Source organism: Myxocyprinus asiaticus, chromosome 16, assembly GCF_019703515.2.
Source record: "Myxocyprinus asiaticus isolate MX2 ecotype Aquarium Trade chromosome 16, UBuf_Myxa_2, whole genome shotgun sequence".
In the NCBI taxonomy this organism is placed as follows: Eukaryota; Metazoa; Chordata; class Actinopteri; order Cypriniformes; family Catostomidae; genus Myxocyprinus; species Myxocyprinus asiaticus.
Genome location: NC_059359.1, coordinates 7143299 through 7167009, shown reverse-complemented (window position 1 = coordinate 7167009; position 23711 = coordinate 7143299). Strand labels below are relative to the sequence as shown.

General features: G+C 35.7%; 1 protein-coding gene across 1 annotated transcript in view; it reads left to right on the top strand.

Annotated features, from left to right (window-relative positions):
- The window catches only part of paqr6 (progestin and adipoQ receptor family member VI), a 28127-nt gene extending 7165 nt beyond the window's left edge, over window positions 1-20962 (top strand). Inside the window, exons 2-8 of the mRNA XM_051720059.1 lie at window positions 7794-8038; window positions 9874-10001; window positions 10353-10558; window positions 14347-14473; window positions 17198-17294; window positions 17440-17584; window positions 19944-20962. Of these exons, the coding sequence (XP_051576019.1) occupies window positions 7988-8038; window positions 9874-10001; window positions 10353-10558; window positions 14347-14473; window positions 17198-17294; window positions 17440-17584; window positions 19944-20224 (1035 nt within the window). The 5' untranslated portion in view covers window positions 7794-7987 and the 3' untranslated portion in view covers window positions 20225-20962. The remainder of the gene's footprint in view (window positions 1-7793; window positions 8039-9873; window positions 10002-10352; window positions 10559-14346; window positions 14474-17197; window positions 17295-17439; window positions 17585-19943) is intronic.
- Window positions 20963-23711: the final 2749 nt, after the last annotated feature.

Here is a 23711-nt window from a genome sequence, read left to right as displayed (position 1 = left end):
AATCAAAATAACATATATACACTGGCAATTAAAAATATTTGTGAACCCTTTAGAATTACCTGCATTTATGTATAAGTTTGTCTTAAAATCTGGTTTGATCTTCATCTAAGTTACAATAATGAACAAACACAATCTGTTTTAACTAATAACACAAAAAGGTTGGAAAAATTATGTGAAGACCTAGGATAATGATGTCAACAAAAGCTAATCAGAGTCAGGAGTTGGCAAACCTGGCATCCAATTAATGAAGTGAGGTTGGAGGTGTGGGTTAGAGCTACTTTGACTTATAAAATGCACTCAAATATTTTGAGTTTGCTATTTACAAGAAGCATCTGCTGATGTGGACCTTGCCTCGCAGAAAAAAGATCTCAGAAGGCCTACAATCAAGAATTGGTGCTTTGCATAAATCAGGAAAGGGTTCCAAAGTTATCACGAAAAGCTTAGCTATTCATCTGTCCACAGATAGACAAATTGTCTATAAATGTATACGATTTAGTACTGTGGTTACTCTCCCTAGAAGTGGCCTTCCAGCCAAGATGACTCAAAGGGCACACCACAGAATGCTCAATGAGGTAAAAAGAACCCTAGAGTGACAGCTAAAGACTTGAAGGAATCATTGGAACTGGTTAAAATCTCTGTTCATGAGTCTACTATACGGAAAACATTAAACAGTAATGGTGTCCATGGCAGGATACCACGATGGAAGTCTCTGCTTTCCAACAAAAACGTTGATGCGCGCCTGAAGTCTGCCAAAGACATTCCAAAACGCTACTGGGAAAATGTTTTGTGGACTGATGAAACTAAGGTTGAATTGTTTGTGAAGAACAGAACTATGGATGGCGTAAAAAGGGTACTGTATGAGAGCTCCTTCCCAACGGTGAAGTACGGTGTATGGAGCATCATTATTTGGGGCTGCTTCGGGGTATGGACCACTTGCCCTCATCGAGAGAAAAATGAATTCCTAAGTATATCCTACAGGATAATGTCAGGGTGGCTGTGCGCCAGCTGAAACTTTAGAAGTTGGGTGATGCAGCAGGACAATGACCCTAAACATCAAAGTAAATCCACTACAGAATGGCTTCAAAAAAAAAGAAAATCCACCTTTTGGAGTGGCCCAGTCAGAGCCCAGACCTTAAGCCAATAGAAATGCTGTGAAATTACCTAAAGAGAGCCATTCACACCAGACATCCTAAGAATATGGCTGAGCTGAAGCAGTTCTGTAATGGTCCAAAATTCCTTCTAAACATTGTGCAGGTTGAAGTTATTGCTGCCAAAGGAGGATTGACCAATTATTAAATCAAAGGGTTCACTTACTTTTTCCACAGCACTGTGAATGTTTAATGGGATGTGTTTAATAAAGACATGAAAGAGTATAATTGTTTGTGTGTTGTTAGCTTAAGTACATTGTGTTTGTCTATACTTGTGACTGATGAAGATGAGATCATATTTTATCACCAATAAATGCAGCAAACCAGCTAATTCCAAAGGGTTCACATACTTTTATTGCCGCTGTACTTTCATAATGCACATTCCTGGTCTTATTGTGCACGGTTCATCTTGCTTCGGCCTCACAGGGAGGGCCGAAACGTCTGTGTTCTCCTCTTCTGTGAGACAAATAAAATGAAAAGAAATGGAGAAAAAGGAATGCGGAACATTTTGTATTTGAGATTGTTTAAAGAATGTTTTCTATGAGACCAGGTAGGTGCTTTATATGGTTAGAAAACAATACAGTCTCATAGTCAACAAAAAATCTATTTCACAGGGCAAATATTACCCCTTGATAAAAAATAAAACATTTTGACAATGGTACCGACCCATATTGTTTCTCTTTGAATATCCTTTTTCCCTCAGTATAATGGCAGAATGCATTAGTAAAATGGGTTGCAAATGGAGTTTCATATTGACTTTAATCACTGTTTGTGCATACAATACATCACAAACTTGAGCTGAGCTCATTTGGTCCTCTTGTTTCAAATATCTCAAAACTCTGTGTAATGAGATTTAGTGAGTCAGACTGCAAACTAAACATCCCCACCTATCAGCAAGACATGCTGTACTCGGAAAAACTGGAAGGAGAAATGTTTTGAGCTGTTTGTTTTTGAATAACCAAACGTTTCCCAGAGAGCATTTCAGGGAGACTATATCCAGTAGCACATGAACTATGTTTATGTTTGACTTCCATAGAAACAGCTGATGGAAGAGAACTTCCACAGGCCAGTAATCCGTAAAACCAACAGTTGGCCCATGGAACAATGTTAGCATATTCCCTGAATGGAGGTCCGGTCCTGGGGATTTATCAGTTGTCGTATCGGTTTGTGCAAATCTGTTGCTTGTGGTCGGATATCTGCTAGTATCTGTACTTTTCAAGGAATAGTTTACCCATAAATGAAAAGTCTGTTATCATTTACTCATCCTAGAGTCATTCAAAACCACATGACTTCCTTTCAGCAGTGGAACACAAAAGGAGAAATGTTCACACTGATCTTTCCCATACAGCAAAAGTAGACAGTGACTACGCTCTGCCAAACTCCAAAGAGGATTATAAAAAGCACCAGTATAGTAGTCCTCATGTGCAGGATTCTATTCTGAAGCAAAATGATAGCTCTGTGAGAGAATTTAAGTCATTATTTGCTGAAAATCTTCCACTCCACTTCAGTACTCAACATTCAAAGTTGGTGTGTCTCGATCGGTCACAAGACACATCTTAACCAATGGCTTTTTATGTTATTGAAGTCAAACTTGAGGCGCTAAGTTTTAACATTTCTAATATGGGTAACATGATGATAGAGTTTTCGTTTATAGGTGAAGTATTTCTTTAAAGGTCTGTGCTATGATTTGCATTGCACAAGGTTGTCTTGGTGTGGGTGTTATCGGATTCTCGGTTATCGGATGTGCGAATGCGTTTAGTAAAAACCAGGGTTGGGAAAGTTACACAGCTTCACACGTAACAGTGTGAAAGCATCCTTTGTCTCCTCGTATGAATGTAACACATTTTAAGTGTTTCACCGCTGTTTAAACACTCAACGGATCAGATCATTGAATAGACAAAATATAAAATGGAACAAATGACAATAAAATGTAAAGTAATCTCTTCAGTAATCAAAGTACTTTATAAATGTAACTGTATTTTGATTACCAACGATATAAATTGTTACTATAGTGGAATACAGTTACTATTATTTTGTATTTAAAATATGTAATCCCGTTACATGTATTCCGTTACTCCCCAACCCTGGTTACAACTTAGTATGAGTGTTAGTATTAGAGTGTTTCAAGTATGAGATTAAGATGGAGATGTTTTATTAGAGTCTCTGAACCTAGTAGTAAAAATAGCATTAGAGGTGGAAAGTTCGATTCATTGTACAGTTCAAACTGTTCGTTGAATCGATTCAAAATTCTGATTTAATAATTCATTTGCATCATATTTAAAATATGTACAATGAAGTCCCCACATTTTTAATGTATTGCAGTGTTTTAGTAAAATACATTGTGGAAAATATGTCAGAAAATTAATAAAAATGTCAGATAATTAATACATATGTTTCTTATGTTCAAGAAGTTACTGCATTTTACTACTTGCATTTAAAATTTTCATTCAAATTGCCTACAATGGTTGTTTGGTTGTTATATTGCTCTCCGAATACACTTGTCTGCAGTTGTTCAAACAGTGATATAGTCCCGCCCCCAGCTCATGCCATTGGTTGGGTAAGAGGTCTGCTCTTTGCATATTAAGATGGGATAGAAAAAAGTGTTTGAACACTGAAAAAGTTACATACTTTAGAATTGCACCTATGGGTTTTCAGTTCGAATTCAGTTTGACACTAAGCCTCGTTCTTTATAGGCCTATGTATCTTAATATTGTTTTTTTTTTGTTTTTTTTACATAGCATTTTTCGTTTTTAAGGCCTATAATTTGTATTATTATTTTTAACACATTTAACTTTTAATTAATTTTGAAAATTAATATTTTTGTGTTTGTTTATCAGTTAACCAACCTAGAGTGTTTTTGTCAGCAAAACCTAGGCAATAGCTATTGTATCGGCCGATCAGATGACAAGAAAATTGGTAATCGTATCGGCTGTAAAAATCCTGATCGTAGCATCCCTACTTGATACTATTCAGATCCCTTTTATGTTTCAATATTAGTGTTTAAGCCTTGTCCCAGACCAAGACTTTGTCAAAATATGAAAATCCATTATAAAAATACAAATAATTACGTTTAAAACTGTGATTAATCTAAACAAAGTGGAATAATCATAAACCATTTTAATATTTATACGTGAAAAATTATTTTTTAAAATCTTTAAAAAATTGCGACTGTCGCACAGTTGTAGCGTAATTTCCACCACACCAACGTTTTTCAAAAAGTTAGTGTACTTGTCGACAGAACTGTCAGTGAAGAGCATGCTTGAGATTAAATATTAGATGTTTAAAGTAAACAAAGAAAAATGAAGGTTAATATCACTTGTGAGAAGAATATTTTTATTGGCCATCATTCAGCTTTAAGTCTTGCCAAATTAGGCAAAAAGTGTGAACATTTTATTTAATTGATAAATGTTATTAAAATGTTTGCAATGAAATTAGCCTTAACAGGACAAATGAGTCATTTTATTTCAAATACATTAAAAATGTTATTTCCACCACAGAATTCGATTTAACCAGTGTTGGGTGTAATGCATTACTAAGCAATTAGTTACTGTAATTAAATTACTTTTTCATTGAAAAAAGTAAAGTAAGTGATTACTCTTAATTTTTCAGTAATTTAACTACAGTTACTTCTGATGTAATTGTGTTAAATACTGTATAGACTATAGAACAATTCTATATAAAACAACAGTGAATTTAAAATGGAAATTTAACGTCTAAAGTTAAAATGTATGTTTTGTAATTTAATGCAGCCCCCTTAAATTCTTTGGCTAGTTCATGAATAATTTATTTGATTTTATATGATTTATTTGAAAGAATTAAAAGAACAGTTTCATGTCTATCCTTATATTTTTCACCTGGTCGAGGTTGATAAGGGTTTTAGAAAGTAATAAGTAATAAGTAATGCAATTACTTTTCAGACAGAGTAATTAGTACGGTAATCTAATTACACTGTAGATGTAATTAGTAGTTAGTAATTAATTACTTTTTTAGAGTAACTTACCCAACACTGTATTTAACACAATACAGAATATGAGATGTGCTGGATGTGCCACTCCAGGGGGGATCTTTCATGACTTTCAGAAAAAAATGACAAAATGAAAATCAATCTCCTGTGAAGCATATACAAACACTGTTGGACACTGAAATTAAGTATACACCAGTGAGAGTGTGAAAAATGTTTTATTGAGACTTTACTTTCTTGAAGTCCACAATACTAAAAGTGCCAGAAGTCGAAGAAACACCCATATATTTTTAACTATATTACCAAGCTCAATAACTGTGTCTGTAAACAGTAAGGGCTCTTGTGTAAAGGCATTGCTCAACCATTTCCATCTGCTTTGTTTATGAGCTGCTGTTTGTCTGTGTGCAGAAAGCGTGCTCATTTTCATACAGCTCCACGTGTAACAGCCAACTCTGTGACCCTCACAGAGCACATTCTGTTCTAGTTCACAGAATCGGCCCGTACATGAGTGTGAACCCCTTTAGAGAGGCACAGGTACCTCTTCTGTTAGAACTAAACAGCTGAACATTACTTTAGCTTTTCCCAAAGGAAGATTGTATTGCTCAGAGGTTGCTCTTTTATAGCCCAGTGGACTCGTTAAAGCATCAACTTGTTCTCTCAGATGTTTCTCCTAAAATTCCTTAAGGGAAAGAAGAATAGACACAAATGAGACAACTGTTGACACAGTAAGAGTATAGAGCTATAAAAATGAATGTGGTTAGTATAGCTCAGATAGTTTGGTCATGGAAGAATTTGATAAGAAATGTTTAAGCTCATATAAGAATTTTTGACTTTTGATTGCAGACTTTGGGTTCTTACCAATTCTGAGCACAGTTTGAGATGTTGTTGAGCTCTCTTATGGAGAAATCTGAGATTACTGTGGTCTTTTTTTGGAGACATTCACACCACAAGCCGAAGTTCGCAATTCCGATTTTCTGCTCAAATCGGACTTATTTTTGTTAAGTTATTCACATGTGGCCCATATCAAGAACAGGTGATGCTCCTAAACTGATCCGCATTGATTCAGTTTATATTGATTTAGCATTGCCAACTCTAACGCTGCTTTTGCTACCGATGTTTAAATCAAAGTCTGTATTAAAGCTAAAGTATGTAATTTTGTGCCACTAGCGCCACAGAACAGAATTGCAAAAATAAACGTTTTCAAAACAGCTTTCCAAATATGATCCTCACCTGTAGTTCTTCAAACAGTCAGACAGTCCCGCCACCAACTCACGCCATTGGTTGGGTAATGTTGTTGGGGCGGGTCTAAACGGGTCACCCAAAACAAAGAAGGAATTTTTATAGCGCCACATAGACACAGTGTTTACAGTTTTCGAGAAAATTAACATATGAATGGCTTACTTATAGTTGTCTCTGCATATTAAGCTGTGATATAAGAAATATATCTTTTTTTTTTAACATTGAAAAAGTTAAATGACCAAATAAAAGTGCTTGAAAATCATCACAATGTTCACAATGTTGCTTAATTGTTATATTGGCAGCAAAAACATCGTGAATGTATTGAGAACATTCAATGTATACCCTAGGCATTGCCATTATCTGTTGTATTTTTAAAGTTGGATATTCAGAGTCCTCTAGAAATAATTTTTTTTTTGTCATTGTTATAAACTAAATGATAATGAGCTGGTTAACCCTGATAAATTTTCCACCTGTGTCTACTTTGTCACTTGCTAATAGAGTTGTTATCAGGGATGGGCAACTTTGATGGTGATGAGGGCCAACATTTTTTCTCCTTTCTACCAGAGGGCCGGATTACAAATCCGTACTCTCACATTGTTCACCCCCTTACTCAATGCACGACTAATGCAATATGTTTTAAAGATTTTATTAACTATAAAAATATTTTTATATAGGATCTAAAAAGGATCCTCTTTTCAACCCCACCTCTGAAAGGTTTTTGGGTGCTTAAAATAAATGCATTCAAATTAAAATCTGAATATTATCACTAAAAATTCAAATATTATCATCCATAACAATAATGAATACAAGAACATTTCAGTGCATAAATACAAAACATTTCCACACCCCACCATCCCTGTAACACACACAAACATTGACTGATCAGTTCCAATGCAAAACACATCTGTCACTTCACTGTTTGCCTGTATAAGGCTATTATGAAGATTTATGATAGTCTGTTATTTACTGAATAGTTTCTTTTTGTGTTAATATTAAGTTTGACCTTTACTGCCCAGCATTGCATTTTATACACTTTATAAAATGTATTTTATATTTTTAGAATATGTAAAAAAAATTTAATCAGTAAACATGATGGTAATTAAGAAACAAATATTACGGGTCAGATACTCGCTTGAAAAATTTGCTACATTTGTTCCAAAGTGTCAATTAACTGTGACCTTTTTGTCTGATTTTTAGCAAGCTGTGACAGTTAATATGCAAATGTTAGAGGTTTCACTCATGGATTATGTTTCATACTTGTTGATATGAAAACATTTGTGGTACTTGAGCTTTATTGATGGGGCTGTAGAGGTACTGAAGACAAAAAAAAAAAAATCAGCTGCTCTAAAGCTGATTATGTGAGTTTTCAACAGTAATCTAGCTTTCTTTACATCGTATATGGGTCAAAGAATCTCTCTCTCTCTCTCTCCTCTCTCTCTCTGCAGTGTTTCCTGCGTGGCGTGGAGCTGAAGGAGGTCATGGTTGGGGCTGGCCTCAGTGTGTGAGGTGGGAGTCTGGGGAAGGGAGCCTGTCCCGGAGCCTTGAGTGTACGCTGTGGTGCGTCCTGTGTCTGGGAGGAAGAGAGAGACTCAGACAGGCCTTTCAGAAAGGGAAGGGTGCGTTCTGGCTGCCTGTAGACATGCTGAGTGTCAGACTTCCACAGCTCTTTGACTTCCACCAGGTGCCAAAGGTGAGACCGACTGACAGACGCCTAAAAACAGGATCTTGTAGTTGACCCTGCCAACAAACCTGCATGTCATGCACAGCTTCCAATACTAAAAAGGAAAGTTCACCCGAAGTAAAAATTCTGTCATTATTTACTCACCCTCATGTCGTTCCAGACCTGTATTTTTTTCCATGGAACGCTAAAGAAGAAATGTTTTCTTTTGCATAAATAACAGGTTAAAGTGACCATGTCTTTCAAGCTCCAAAATGGTGGGGAAAAACACATAAAGGCTATCCATAGAACTTCTGCACTGTATTCCAAGTCTTCTGAAGCCATATGATAGATTAATATGAGGAACAGACCGAAATTTAAGTCGGTATTCACTGAAAATCTTTCCCTCTGATGCAGCAGCTCTCAAATCTCACTCTCCATTCTGTATATTTAAACACACAAAATAAACCAATTACATTAGTTAAGTATGTCAAATATGGCAAGACGCATCAATATGCCATTTTTGTATCTGAACGCGGGCATGAATAAGATGTGGTAGAGAGTTAATAACTTAATTTTAACTTAAAAGGATAGTTCACCCAAAAATGTAAATTCTCTCATCATTTACTCACCCTAATTGGCATCCCAGATGTGTATGATTTTCTTTCTTCTGCTGAACACAAGCGAAGATTTTTAGAAGAATATCTCAGCTCTGTAGGTCCATACAATGCAAGTGAATGGCGACAAGACCTTTCAAGCTCCAAAATCATGTAAAGGCAGCATTAAAGTAATCCATTGCTTTAATCCATGTCTTCTGAAGCGATATGATAGGTGTGGGTGAGAAATAGCTAAATATTTAAGTGCTTTTTTACTATAAATCTCCACATTCTGAAAGTGAAAGATAAAGTTGAGATTTATAGTAAAAAAGGATTAAAATATTGATCTGTTTCTCACACAAAGTGATTTCCTCGCTTCAGAAGACATCTGTTAAACCACTTGAGTCGTATGGATTACTTTTATGCTGCCTTTATGACCTTTTTGGAGCTTCAAAGTTCTTGCCACCATTTACTTGCATTGTATACAGATGTGAGATTTTCTTCTAAACATATTCTTTTGTGTTCAGCAGAAGAAAAAAAATTCATACACATCTGGGATTGCATGAGGATGAGTAAATAATGAGAATTTCATTTTTAGGTGAACTATCCTTTTAATTTTTGTTTCAATGAAAGATAGTGGGAGTGTTAGAAACTTGTTTGAAAACAGTGATTATTTTTGCAATTCTGTTTTTTTTTTATTTTTTTTTTTTTTTAGCTGCATTGATAGAAACTCTTAAGATTAAATCAGATGAATTACTTGTTTTAAGAATATTAAAGGAAATTATGTCATCATTTACTCATCCACATCCAAACACATGATTTCTCATTATTATTTCCACAAAATAAGTTATTTAGCAAAATATCCAGCTGCTGTTTTCCAAACATCCACTAAACTGGATGAAAGTGACTGCCAAGTTATAAAAGTACAATAAAAGTATCCCATGTAACTCATTCATACTGTAAACTACAGCAATATTTTCAGAATAATGACTACTATTAAACTTTATGGTACTTTCTTGTCACTTTTGAGTATGACTGTATTAATACACATCCACTTTAATTGTATGAATAAAGAGCAGCCTGAACATTCTTCAAAACAAATCATTTTGTGCTCCACAAATGAAAGAAATTACATGAGGGTGAGTATTGTGAGGGCAAATATTTCATTTTTGGCTGAACTGTTCTTTTAAACTGTATGATCTTATTGCCTGATATTGTCATAATTCGGCAGACGGTTACGTGGAGTTTGGATGTCCATGTGCTGTCTTACAGGTGTTTCGGGAGGAGAGCATAATGTCTGGGTACCGCCATCCCAGAAGCTCAGCCCTGGACTGCATTCTCAGCAGTTTCAGGATGACCAATGAGACGGTTAATATCTGGACCCACTTCCTGCCAACCTGGTAAAGCATCCAGTTACACATGTGATCTCTTTTTAATGCCCAGAACTTTTGTCAGCTTTTAAGCTTTTGTTGGCTGGCATCAGGGCAAAATCGGGACACATTATGTACCACTTGTGTTAAAGGCAAAAGACTCAAAACATGTTTTTTATTATAATATCCTAAAATAGATAGTTCAGACTAATCTTTTATTCGATAAGCCCCATTCAAAGCTGCTGTAAAAGAGCTGATATGTGACTTCAGTCCAGCCCTACATTAAAGATATAATAAAGTAAAAAAATAAATAAAATAAAATCTCCAGCTCACTTGCTGTGTACATAACTGGCCATTTGTATGACTTGACCTGCACTATAGGTACTTCCTTTGGCGATTCAGTGTGCTGTGCTTCACCCTTGACTTCCTGTCTGAAAGCTACACCTGGCCACTGCTGGTCTATATGCTTCTCATCTGCCTTTACCCCTTCACCTCCAGCTGTGCCCACACCTTCAGCACCATGTCACCTGAGGCTCGCCACATCTGCTACTTCTTCGACTACGGAGCTCTCAGCCTGTACAGTCTCGGTACGCTTCAGTTCTCCTGTGCTGTCTGACATTCTGTCAAGGTTTTATGTAAAATTTAAAGTACTGTACACCCTTCTGAGTGGCAGATAAGCACATTGTTATTATTGTAGTGCTGTTTTACCCCACTGTTTTACCCCACTGTTTTCTGTTTGAACCTCTACTGTGTTTAGATAAAGGTGATTTTGTCTTGTGTAGCCAGACTTATGACTAACATCCTAACAGTCTAGTCCACATTGTAGCTTGTTATGGTCTGGAACTGCCCGCTTAGACAGGAAAAGAGCGTCTGACTGACATGTAAAGTAAGCAATCACACTTCGTTTTATTTTTACACACTGGTTTATGTACAGGTTTATCTGAAATAGATGACACTAGTAGACTGGTGTGGGGAAACAATTGAATAATGGGGCAGTAGTCTCAAAACAATCACTAGGAATAAACACAATCGCATTGTGGACATATTAAAATAATTACTCCATGCATGTGTTATTTTTACAAGCAGATAGTTTTCTCTGCGCATTTGTCAGGCTGTTTAAGGGTGAATCTCACAAAAACTGGTCATACCAAAATAAAAATGAAAAAGTGTGCACATCAAGTGTGGTGTGGTGTGGTGTGTGTCTGTATGTATGTATGTATGTATGTATGTATGTATGTTTGTTTGTGTGTGTGTGTGTGTATATATATATATATATATATATATATATATATATATATAATTAAATGTATTATTTTATTAATATTAAATAACTAATTGGCCTGCTACCATGGTGTATATGTACTTTATAATATACATTATACATCATTATTACCATTATTATTGTTATTATTATTATTGCTATTACATTACAGTAATGAGTCTTAGATATATAGCATATAGAGATTTTATAGCGATTTTGTTTTCTTCTTTTTTTTTTGGTAATGAAAAATGAGGGGGATTGTGCTTAAAGGGATAGTTCACCCAAAAATGAAAATGATCTCATAATGTACCCTCATGCCATCCCAGATGTATATGACTTTCTTTCTTATGCAAACACAAAGATTTTTAGAAGAATATTTAAGCTCTGTAGGTCCTCACAATGCAAGTCAATGGGTACCAACATTTTGAAGGTCCAAAATGCAAATAAAGGCAGCGTTAAAGTTAAGTCAAGTCCTTTTTTATGATCAGTCCCCACCTTTGCTTTCACATTGTTGTTCTTTTGTTTTTGGCAATTCACATTCTTCATGCACATCGCCACCTACTGGACAGTAGGGAGAATTTATATTTATGTTTCTCACCCACAACTATCATATAGTTTCTAAAGATATGGATTAAACCACTGGAGTCCTATGGATTACTTTTATGCTGCCTTTATATGATTTTTGGAGCTTGAAAGGTCTGGTTGCCATTGACTTGCATTGTATGGACCTACAGAGCTGAAATATTCTTTTAAAAATCTTTGTTTGTGTTCTGCAGAAGAAAGAAAGTCATACACATCTGGGATGGCATGAGGGTGAGTAAATGAAGAGAGAATTGTCATTTTTTGGTGAACTGTTCCTTTAAATGTGAAAATGATGTCATAATTAAAAAAATTTAATGGTCTTACAATATGATTTATTTTCTTTAGGCGAACTATAATTTCTGTGTTTCTCTTTTGACTTTGGGGTCAAATAAGTTGTGAGATTGACCCTTAAAGCTGATGAAATGTGGGAGAAATTCATAAAGGCAGACACTGGAAATGAAGGCATCCTGGACGGTTGATGTGAGGTAAAGGAAACAATGAGCTTCTGAGGAAATGAGCCGTTTAACACACTGCAGGCATTTGACTGTGTGACTTCAAAGGAAAGAAAGCAAATACTGCAGGGAAAACCTTTAAAGTCTGCACTGGTACAAAGTGAAGGTTAAAGAGCTACACATGTTGTTCAGTCCACTTAAGAAGTGTGAAGAGCTAGTGTGAAGGATAAGCGCAATGTTAATCTGAGCGGTACACTTTAACTTGCATTCTGAGTGAGTGATTTCTAAATGTACCTTTTAAACATTAAAGAATAATGTTCTCTTCAGAAGAATGATAATTCTTTCAAGTGGAAAAAATGTAAAAAGAGAACTTGAATTTTAAAATAAAACGTGGTTCTGCGATATTTCTGTTTATATGGTTATGGACACAGCCTTCATCTCTATACTTAAATGTATGGAATGTCCAGCAGTTCAATATCCTGCCTATAAAGTATGTTTTCTTATAAGCTCCCATAATCAAATAATATTATTCTTTCATTTTTATTTCAGCCTGTTTTCCAAATGTGGCAACGAACGGGCCATTTTACTGCCTTTAAGAAGTCCAAAACTGCTTTATATATTCAGCAGCACAGTTCATGTGAATGTGTGTGGATGTATCGATCAAAATAATAGCCAAGCATTAGCCATTAGAAAAATCTTTGGTTTGGTATTGGTCCCAAAAAGTATTTGGACTCTTAAAAATGTATGGTTATGGAAAACAAAATTCCGAAACAAGTGGCATCTATTATAAAGAAAGATAGCACAGGAACATTTTTCAAACTGAAAATGTCACAAAAATAAGGGTTTTAAGGGTTTCAATTATAAAACAATACATATGCTGTTCAAAATGAAGACAAAAAGTATTTGGACACTTTCTGATTGTCAGATTTTAGTGGATCAAATTTAAAGACATTTTCTTAATAGATTTTGCAAAGTCAAGTTGCATGTTTAATTGAGCAATTGTTTATCATCTTGCAACATACAAAATATATTTTTAAGATTCACGCATTTAATTTTATAACAAATGTTTCATCAAATTGAATTGAGTAATCTTTTAACAAAATTACAGAAAATCCTTAAGTTTTTATTTATTTAATTTAGTTAAAGATTACACAATTCAATTTGATGTTAATTAATGACATTAAAAAATGCATAACTAAATCTTAAAAATAGACAAATGTTTTTTTGAGTGAAATAAATATGGTTATTTTACATTTTTAAATCCAAGTTTGTGAACAAATGCTTGACTTCTGGCATTTTTTTGTAAAATGTAGTAGGTCATGCATGCATACAAAAATGTGCATACTGTGCACAGTAAACATACTATATACTGCAAAATAGTAGAGTAGTATGGTAGTATGCTATTCCGAACATACCCATATACCCACAAAAATGACCTTTGCAAAAATGGCACAGAAAGTTTTTCTGAGAAAAGCTGTTTCGTTTGTGGCCTTTGTATCTTGATAACTTGGAGATTATTGTTAGAATTTTAATGTTATAGTTCCACTGGAATATCTTTAGATCTTCCATGATCCTATCTTTTACACTAGATCCATAGTTAACATTTACTTATATTCATTTAGCAGATGCTTTTATCCAAAGCGACACACAAATGAGGAATACAGTGGAAAATGTTAACTAACCAAGACTGCAGCTTTAAGCAAACTGGTTCTTAAAGCAAAGATATGTTCTTAAAATGATATCCGAATGAAAGTGTGCATTACTTATCTTCAGTAATGTTTTTTTTTTCCTCTTTTGAAGAAAGAAGAAGCTGCCTTTATTTTTGTCACACATTATATATACATTTTTTGCATATATACAGTGAAATTTCTTTTTTTCACATCAGAGCGCAGGGTCAGCCATGATACAGTGCCCCTGGAGCAGGTAGGGTCAAGGGCCCAAGAGTGGCATTTTGGCGGTGCTGGGGCTTGAACCCCCGCCCTTCTGGTCAGTAACCCAGAGCCTTAAACGCTGAGCCACCACTTCCCTTTGTGCTAGTTAACAAATATTAACTAATGCCATACTCTTTTATGGTTCTCAGGCTGCGCCATCGCGTATGGATCTTACGTGATGCCCGACTGCTGGGTAAACAGTTGGCTTCACCAGTGTTTTGTGCCGATCGCCGTTGGCAACACACTCTTTTGTACCAGCATGTCCTGTTACTCCAGGTGAGTGTCGCTTTAAGGTGTAATGAACACTATTGACTAATTTACAAAGTGTGCAGTTAAAGGAGGGTTTAGGATTTAAAACGATAGTTCGCCCCAAAATGGAAATTCTCTCATCGTTTACTCACCCTGATTGCCATCCCAGATGTGTATGACTTTCTTTCTTCTGCTGAACACAAAGGTTTTTAGAAGAAAATCTCAGTTCTGTAGGTCCATACAATGCAAGTGAACGGTGGCCAGAACTTTGAAGCTCCAAAAAGCACATAAAGACAGCATAAAAGTAATCCATAAGACTCCAGTGGTTAAATCCATATCTTCAGAATCGATTTGATAGGTGTGGGTGAGAAACAGATCAAAATTTTAGTATTTTTTTTTTTTTACTATAAATCTCAACTTTCACTTTCACATTCTTCTTTTGTTTTTGCGATTCACATTGTTCATGCATATCGCCACCTACTGGACAGGAAGGAGAATTTATAGTAAAAAAGGACTTTCTCACCCAAATGTATCACTTTAAACAACTATACAGCTCAAATAATGCATTAGTTTTAACAGATAATTAATGTTAAGTGCTTTTATTAAATTATATGCTTCACATTTCTGCCTTTAAACCCTCCAAAAATTGGCCCTATTCACTTCCACTGTAAGTGCCTCACTGTTATTTAAAAAAAAAAAAAAAAATTTTTTTTTTTTGTGGTAATCAACACTATGCCCCAAATGGTGAGCTTAACTTGTATTGAACACCGAATATTCTTTTAACTTTAAGTGTGACATGAAATACTTCAAATTTCACACAGACATGCACCACTCCCATTTTCTTCAGAAAGTATAAATATCCAGTTAAATATTATTGTTAAAATGTTAATTATATTAATATTTGATTCTGAAAAAAAAAAAAATATATATATATATATATATATATATATATATATATATATATATATATATATATAATTTATATAATATAAAACAAATTAATATGTTTTATTGTCTAATGTTAATTTTAATTTCAATTAATTAATAAAATGTATATAGTTATGAATGTTACGTTGTATATACAGGTGCTGGTCATATAATTAGAATATCATCAAAAAGTTGATTTATTTCACTAATTCCATTCAAAAAGTGAAACTTGTATATTATATTCATTCATTACACACAGACTGATATATTTCAAATGTTTATTTCTTTTAATTTTGATGATTATAACTGACAACTAAGGAAAATCCCAAATTCAGTATCTCAGAAAATTAGAATATTGTGAAAAGGTTCAATATTGAAGACACCTGGTGCCACACTCTAATCAGCTAATTAACTCAAAACACCTGCAAAGGCCTTTAAATGGTCTCTCAGTCTAGTTCTGTACGCTACACAATCATGGGGAAGACTGCTGACTTGACAGTTGTCCAAAAGACGACCATTGACACGTTGCACAAGGAGGGCAAGACACAAAAGGTCATTGCAAAAGAGGCTGGCTGTTCACAGAGCTCTGTGTCCAAGCACATTAATAGAGAGGCGAAGGGAAGGAAAAGATGTGGTAGAAAAAAGTGTACAAGCAATAGGGATAACCGCACCCTGGAGAGGATTGTGAAACAAAACCCATTCAAAAATGTTGGAGAGATTCACAAAGAGTGGACTGCAGCTGGAGTCAGTGCTTCAAGAACCACTACGCACAGACGTATGCAAGACATGGGTTTCAGCTGTCACATTCCTTGTGTCAAGCCACTCTTGAACAACAGACAGCGTCTGAAGCGTCTCGCCTGGGCTAAAGACAAAAAGGACTGGACTGCTGCTGAGTGGTCCAAAGTTATGTTCTCTGATGAAAGTAAATTTTGCATTTCCTTTGGAAATCAGGGTCCCAGAGTCTGGAGGAAGAGAGGAGAGGCACACAGTCCACGTTGCTTGAGGTCCAGTGTAAAGTTTCCACAGTCAGTGATGGTTTGGGGTGCCATGTCATCTGCTGGTGTTGGTCCACTGTGTTTTCTGAGGTCCAAGGTCAACGCAGCCGTATACCAGGAAGTTTTAGAGCACTTCATGCTTCCTGCTGCTGACCAACTTTATGGAGATGCAGATTTCATTTTCCAACAGGACTTGGCACCTGCACACAGTGCCAAAGCAACCAGTATCTGGTTTAAGGACCATGGTATCCCTGTTCTTAATTGGCCAGCAAACTCGCCTGACCTTAACCCCATAGAAAATCTATGGGGTATTGTGAAGAGGAAGATGCGATATGCCAGACCCAACAATGCAGAAGAGCTGAAGGCCACTATCAGAGCAACCTGGGCTCTCATAACACCTGAGCAGTGCCACAGACTGATCGACTCCATGCCACGCCGCATTGCTGCAGTAATTCAGGCAAAAGGAGCCCCAACTAAGTATTGAGTGCTGTACATGCTCATACTTTTCATGTTCATACTTTGCAGTTGGCCAAGATTTCTAAAAATCCTTTCTTTGTATTGGTCTTAAGTAATATTCTAATTTTCTGAGATACTGAATTTGGGATTTTCCTTAGTTGTCAGTTATAATCATCAAAATTAAAAGAAATAAACATTTGAAATATATCAGTCTGTGTGTAATGAATGAATATAATATACAAGTTTCACTTTTTGAATGGAATTAGTGAAATAAATCAACTTTTTGATGATATTCTAATTATATGACCAGCACCTGTATCTATTATAAAACAAATTTAATTGAGGGCGAATTTGCTTCTGTCTTTTATAACAGGTTTATAGAGCTGCAGTTTCCACACAGAAGTAAAATCATGCGTACAGCTGCATTTGTTGTTCCCTTCCTGTTTGATAGCTTCCCTCTGTTCTACCGAGTAAGAACAATCACATATCTTTGTACAAATAAAAAGCCAAGCGCTTATGCAAACTGTGCTTGTGTACACTGTAGTCATGAATGCCCTTATTTTGGATACAAGTGTATTCGTAAACATGTTCCTCTTTCTGTGTGTGTGTGTATAGATGCTGTTGTGCTGTTGGGGGAGCTGTAGCCCCAGTGAAGCGCTGGCCAGCCACTCGGATCATCTGCTCTTTGCGTTTCTCACATGTTTTCTGTTTGCTTCTCATCTCCCTGAGAGACTGGCTCCTGGCCGCTTTGACTACATCGGTACGTCATTGTGCCTCAACTGACTGACTGTGAAACTCATTTCAATTATTTTATAGATGTTTTTGGTTTTGCTTTTCCAGAACCTAGTGAGCTGCCTTGCTGTCTACTGCCTAGGTAGGCAGTAGGGGTAAGAATCAATATGGTCCTGGCAATACAATTTTATATATAGTTGTGCTCAAAAGTTTGCATACCCTTGGAGAATTGGTAATATATGTACCATTTTTAAAGAAAACATGAGTGAGCAGGCAAAACACATTTCTTTTATTTCTTATGGGATTCATATTCAACTGTAGGTTATAACAGAATGGCACAATCATAAAACAAAACATGGCAACAAAGAAAAAAATGAAATGACCCCTGTTCAAAAGTCTGCATACCCTTAGTTCTTAATACTGTGTATTGCCCCCTTTAGCATCAATGACAGCGTGCAGTCTTTTGTAATAGTTGTCTATGAGGCCCCAAATTCTTGCAGGTGGTATAGCTGCCCATTCGTCTTGGCAAAATGCCTCCAGATCATGCAAAGTCTTTGGACGTCTTGCATGAACTGCACATTTGAGATCTCCCCAGAGTGGCTCGATGATATTAATGTCAGGACACTGTGATGGCCACTCCAGAACCTTCAACATTTCTGCTGTAACCACTGGAGGGTCAACTTGGCCTTGTGCTTTGGGTCATTGCCGTGCTGGAAAGTCCAAGAGCGTCCCATGCGCAGCTTTCATGCAGAAGAATGCAAATTGTCTGCCAGTATTTTCTGATAACATGCTACATTCATCTTGCCATCAATTTTCACAAGATTCCCCATGCCTTTAGAGCTCAAACACCCCCAAAACATCAGTGAGCCACCACCATGCTTCACAGTGGGGATGGTATTCTTTTCACTATAGGCCTTGTTGACCCCTCTCCAAACATAGTACTTATGGTTGTGACCTTTCTTGGTCTACCTGACCTTGGCTTGGTGTCAAGAGATCCCTGAATTTTCCACTTCTTAATAAGTGATTGAACAGTACTGATTGGCATTTTCAAGGCTTTGGATATCTTTTTCCATCTTTATAAAGTTCCATTACCTTGTTACGCAGGTCTTTTGACAGTTCTTTTCTGCTTCCCATGGCTCAGTATCTAGCCTGCTCAGTGCATCCATGTGAGAGCTAACGAACTCATTGACTATTTATACACAGACACTAATTGCAATTTAAAAAGCCACAGGTGTGGGAAATTAACCTTTAATTGCCATTTAAACCTGTGTGTGTCACCTTGTGTGTCTGTAACATTCAAGGGTATGTAAACTTTTGATCAGGGTCATTTGGGTGATTTCTGTTATCATTATGATTTAAAAAGGAGCCAAACAACTATATGATGATAAATGGCTTCATATGATCACTATCCTTAAATAAAAGACAGTTTTTTTGCATGATCAGTCATATTTTCAAAAACAATGCCAAAATTTCACAATTTCTGCCAGGGTATGCAAACTTTTGAGCACAACTGTAGATATATGGGTGGCGATACAATAATATCATGATTCTTTATGTTTAGAATATTGTGATTGCAATATATCACAGTTTTCAATCTTTAACTCTTTAAATCTTTAACCTGCTTTTCATTCATCTTCATTGGACTTCAGGATTGCAAGCCCTTTAAACATTTAATCAGGTGCAGGATATGAATGATAGATATCTACAATTCAGTTTTCCCTAGTTAAAATGCAAATTCTTGATAACTAAATTGGAATTTCAACTATTAAAAAACTATTTTTGATATTTGTAACTGCGTTTTCACTAGTAGAATTTAGAATGTGATTCACTCCTGTTGAAAACGCAATCACGGATATCTATTATTAATATATTATGTGCATACTGTGCTAATGAAAAAATGTGCGTCTGTTGCACTGTATGCGGAACATAGCAGCACATGGAAAACCAAATTATTCTCTGGCCTTTAGTCTTAGGTGCCATTTAGACCAAACACGTACTCGTGTTAAAAAAATCTAAACGCATCAAACAGAACAGAATGCAGGTGTCTCGTAATGTGAAGTTAAAGTTCTTTTAATTTGACACTGCACCATAAAAACACGCCGCTCCTGCGCGAGATGCTGAAAAAACCTTGAGATGTGCCACAATGACCGAAGACATCTATCTAGCACGTTTACACAGAAAACAATTAAAGAACAGCAGAGATTAACACACTACGTGTTTTCTAAAAGCCTTCGCATCAATGCTTTAAAGTGCTGTCTACGTAGGCAGCTTGCTTGGTTTTGGACAGAGCCTTTGTTTTGTCGGTATAAAGGTTTGTACGGATGGCTTTGAATTGCACTTCAGGCATGATTCCTTTGACTGTATTTTTTCACTCATTCTCCTTCAAGGTCACAGTCACCAGCTCTTTCACATATGTGCGGTGGTGGGCACCCACTTCCAGTTGGAGGCAGTGTTAGCGGACATGACATCTCGCAAAGGGTGGCTAATGTCCCACTCAACTTTACCTTCCTTTTTGGGTACATTGGGAGCACTAACTCTGGGTGTCCTGCTCAACATGGCTGTCATCGGCATCTTTAGCGCCAGTTTACTGCAAACACCCTGCCAAAGCACTTCAGCCCCTAGTGCTGCCCACTCACAACAGGCACTTCTTGTGAGGAAGGAGGAGTAACTTTCAACCGAGCAACCACTGAGAGATCCACACTTCTGCTCACTGTAAACCAGCACCTTTAGCGAAGTGCACACTACAAGACTAAAGGGCACACATTGCGATCTAAACTTGTCACAGACTTGTCGACAACTAAAAACATTGATGCAGTGTGCTTTAGTGTTGTGGTGTGCACTTGGCTTTTCTGGAAGACTTTATTTCTAGATTTTTATAGCAAACATATACAGTCATCTTCACTGATATATAAGCTATATATTTGTGTTGCTTGCTTTTGTACTAAAATGTTGAACTAAATTGTTTATATTATTTGAGATAATTTATCGTAGGTAGGTTGATTTTATAGTTACGGTTTATTATTTACGCCGATAACCCTGACATTAATCAAGACCTTTCTGGTATATAGATTTGTTTTTTATTTTACCGATATATGAAAGGTTGAGGGGTGAATGACGCGAATATTAAATGCTATGGCTTATATTTTAACATAATAGTCTTGAAGGGCTTTTTTTATTATGAAAGTCAAATATCACTACTTATAAATGTTATCATAACATTAACTGGAAAATTATTAAATAGCATTAATCAGGGATGTTATATTTGCATTAATATCGTCATTAACGTCATTAATGTAATGAATTGTATTACTTTGCTCTTTAAAGGGATAGTTCACCCAAAAATAAAAATTCTATCATCATTTACTCACCCTTTTGCCATCCCAGATGTGTATGACTTTCTTCTGCTGAACACAAACTAAGATTTTTATAAGAATATCTCAGCTCTGTAGGTCCTTACAATGCAAGTGAATGGTGGCAAGAACTGTAAAGGTCCAAAAAGCATTTAAAAGCAGCATAAAAGTAATCCATATGACTCCAGTGGTTAGATCTATATGTTCAGAAGCAATATGATAGGTTTTGGTGAGAAACAGATCAATATTAATGTCATTTTTTTTTACCATCAATCTCCACTTTAACTTTAACTTTTTTTCTTTTTTTTTTTTTTTTTTGGCGATTCGCATTATTTGTGCATATCGCCTCCTACTGTGTAGGGAGGAGAATTTATTGTAAAAAAGGACGCAAATATTGATCTGTTTCTCAACCACATTTATATTGCTTTTGAAGGCATGGATTTAACCACTGGAGTCTAACGGATTACTTTTATGCTGCTTTTATCTACTTTTTGGACCTTCGCAGTTCTTGCCACCATTCACTTGCATTGTATGGACCTACAGAGCTGAGACATTCTTCTAAAGATCTTTGTTTGTGTTCACCAGAAGAAAGAAAGTCATACACATCTGGGATGGCATGAGGTTGAGTAAATGAGAGAATTTTCATTTTTGGGTGAACTGTCCCTTTAAGGTTTATGATGTGTTTCATATCAAAGTACTGTGAGGTCAAAATGTCTGAGACCACATTTAAAACCTGAGATTCAAAATGTAATTTAAACCGGGAGAGAGTTTTTATTTATTATTTTTAGAAAAAAATAATCAATAAATAAAAAATGTTATGACGTAAAATGAATAAGCTAGCTTGAGTGCATCCTGTCATAAAAGCAATAAGGGGGACATGCTAAATACAACCAAATTCTTTTGAACATTTCTTAATCAAATTGTTATGCTGATAATGTACTTTGTAATGGGAAAAATGATATTAATTTAGAAAATGTTTAAATAAAATCATTTTCACTAGTGGTCTCAGACTTTTGGACCCCACTGTATATGGTGATCTCAAACTAATGATAGTGAAAATCTTATCAACTAAAATTACTAATAGGTGGAAAGTTGGTCTCTACTCAAAAGAAATTTTGCCCCTTTAAATATCTGTATTTGTTTTTTACAGTCATTCCCCGTTTTATCAACATTCACTTTTAATGCTCATCACAGAATTATTTGAAATGGCTGGACCACCTTTCTTTTCAATTGTATCAATAATTCGAAAGGTACAGTGCATACCTTTATTAACTGAAGGGAAACAGGGCTATTTCTCTGTTAAATGTTTTCGCTTTTACTTTTTCGTTCCATAAAGGACAAGTAGTTCTTAATATTTGTCTAATATAATTGCTCATTTAAGCATTATTTTCCTACTCTCTGCATCTCATGGGAATATGGGGCTGCACTGGAGTTCTCTTCACTGTCATTTAGATGTTCGTCAAATACTGTTTATAGTTGAGTTGTCCAATTCTACATCAGGACATTTTACTGTGGTATTGTTTTGTTAATTGCAGGCCTATGGCATACAATACACTCTGTTTACCTAATAGCACAAGGTTTTATATTTAAATACTTCTTGTCAGTTCAGATGTCAATTTTGGTACCCTGGTGCAGTGCATAACTCAAAACTTAAAGTTCCTTTTATTTTGCATTTTGCTCATGTTGGCTTTACACAATATGTTATTTGCTGCTCTTAAAGGGACAGTTCACCCCAAAATAAAACTTCTGCCATCAATTGCTCACCCTCATGTTTGTACAAACCTTTATGACTGTCTGTCTTAGATGGAAGAAGTCAGTTAGTGAGTTGAACTTGAGAACCGGATCTGTCCAGTCATTCAGAAATGCCCCTGAAATGTATAATGTGTGGGCAGAAAATTACCCTGTAATGATTTTTTCTGTCTTTATTCATAACATCTAAAATATAGTTCTTAATATTCTATTCTAAGCCCATTTATAAATATTATCACATAAAATATGATTTGATTTCATTTTAAAATTAGGAAGATCAAATTATTCAGATTGAGAACTTATGTTAACAAATTGATTCAACTGAAGTATTCGAATAAAAAGATGACACAGTATAGCTTTTATATGTTTAGGGGGAAAATGCCCTCATAAATGTAAAAAATGCCCCTGAAAATCAAATCCAGGGGGCAATTATTGACACTGCTTTTAAACATTTGGAAAATAGGGCAAAAGTCATATGGCTTTGCATCCTTTTTGAAGCTTCAAAGCTCCAGTTCACATTCAAATGTAGTTGCATGGAAAAGAGCAGCAAGTACATTCTTGAAAATTTCTCCCTCTGTGTTCAACGGAAGAAAGAAAGTTGCAGGGGGTTTGGAATAAAGTTGAGTAAATTGTGACAGAATTTTCAGTTTTGGGTGAACTGTTCCTTCAAACAAGAAATCAGATCTAACCATTGTTTATGGCTAAGCTGTTAACCCCTGACCTGTCACTTTGCACTTAAGTGGAATACTTTATGTCTTTAATCTAAACTAATGGTTCAGGACAGGTATGTTGGTATATAATTCTGTTCAATGAAAAAAATCTTGCATAAAAGCAATAACTTAGCAGAACCTTTTCTAACAATCTCTGAAGGTCGGTCAGATGGTGGTAATTATATTTTAGATAGTGTTTATTAAAGGGATCTTGGGTTTAAAAGGAATTGTAGGTGTTTAAATGGTCCGTAATGGAAAGGTTCTGCATTTTTCCTGCTGTCTATTTGTAGTTTGACAGCAGAAAATCTCATTAAATCGAAGGATGTGTGTTTATCAGCTCCAGTCC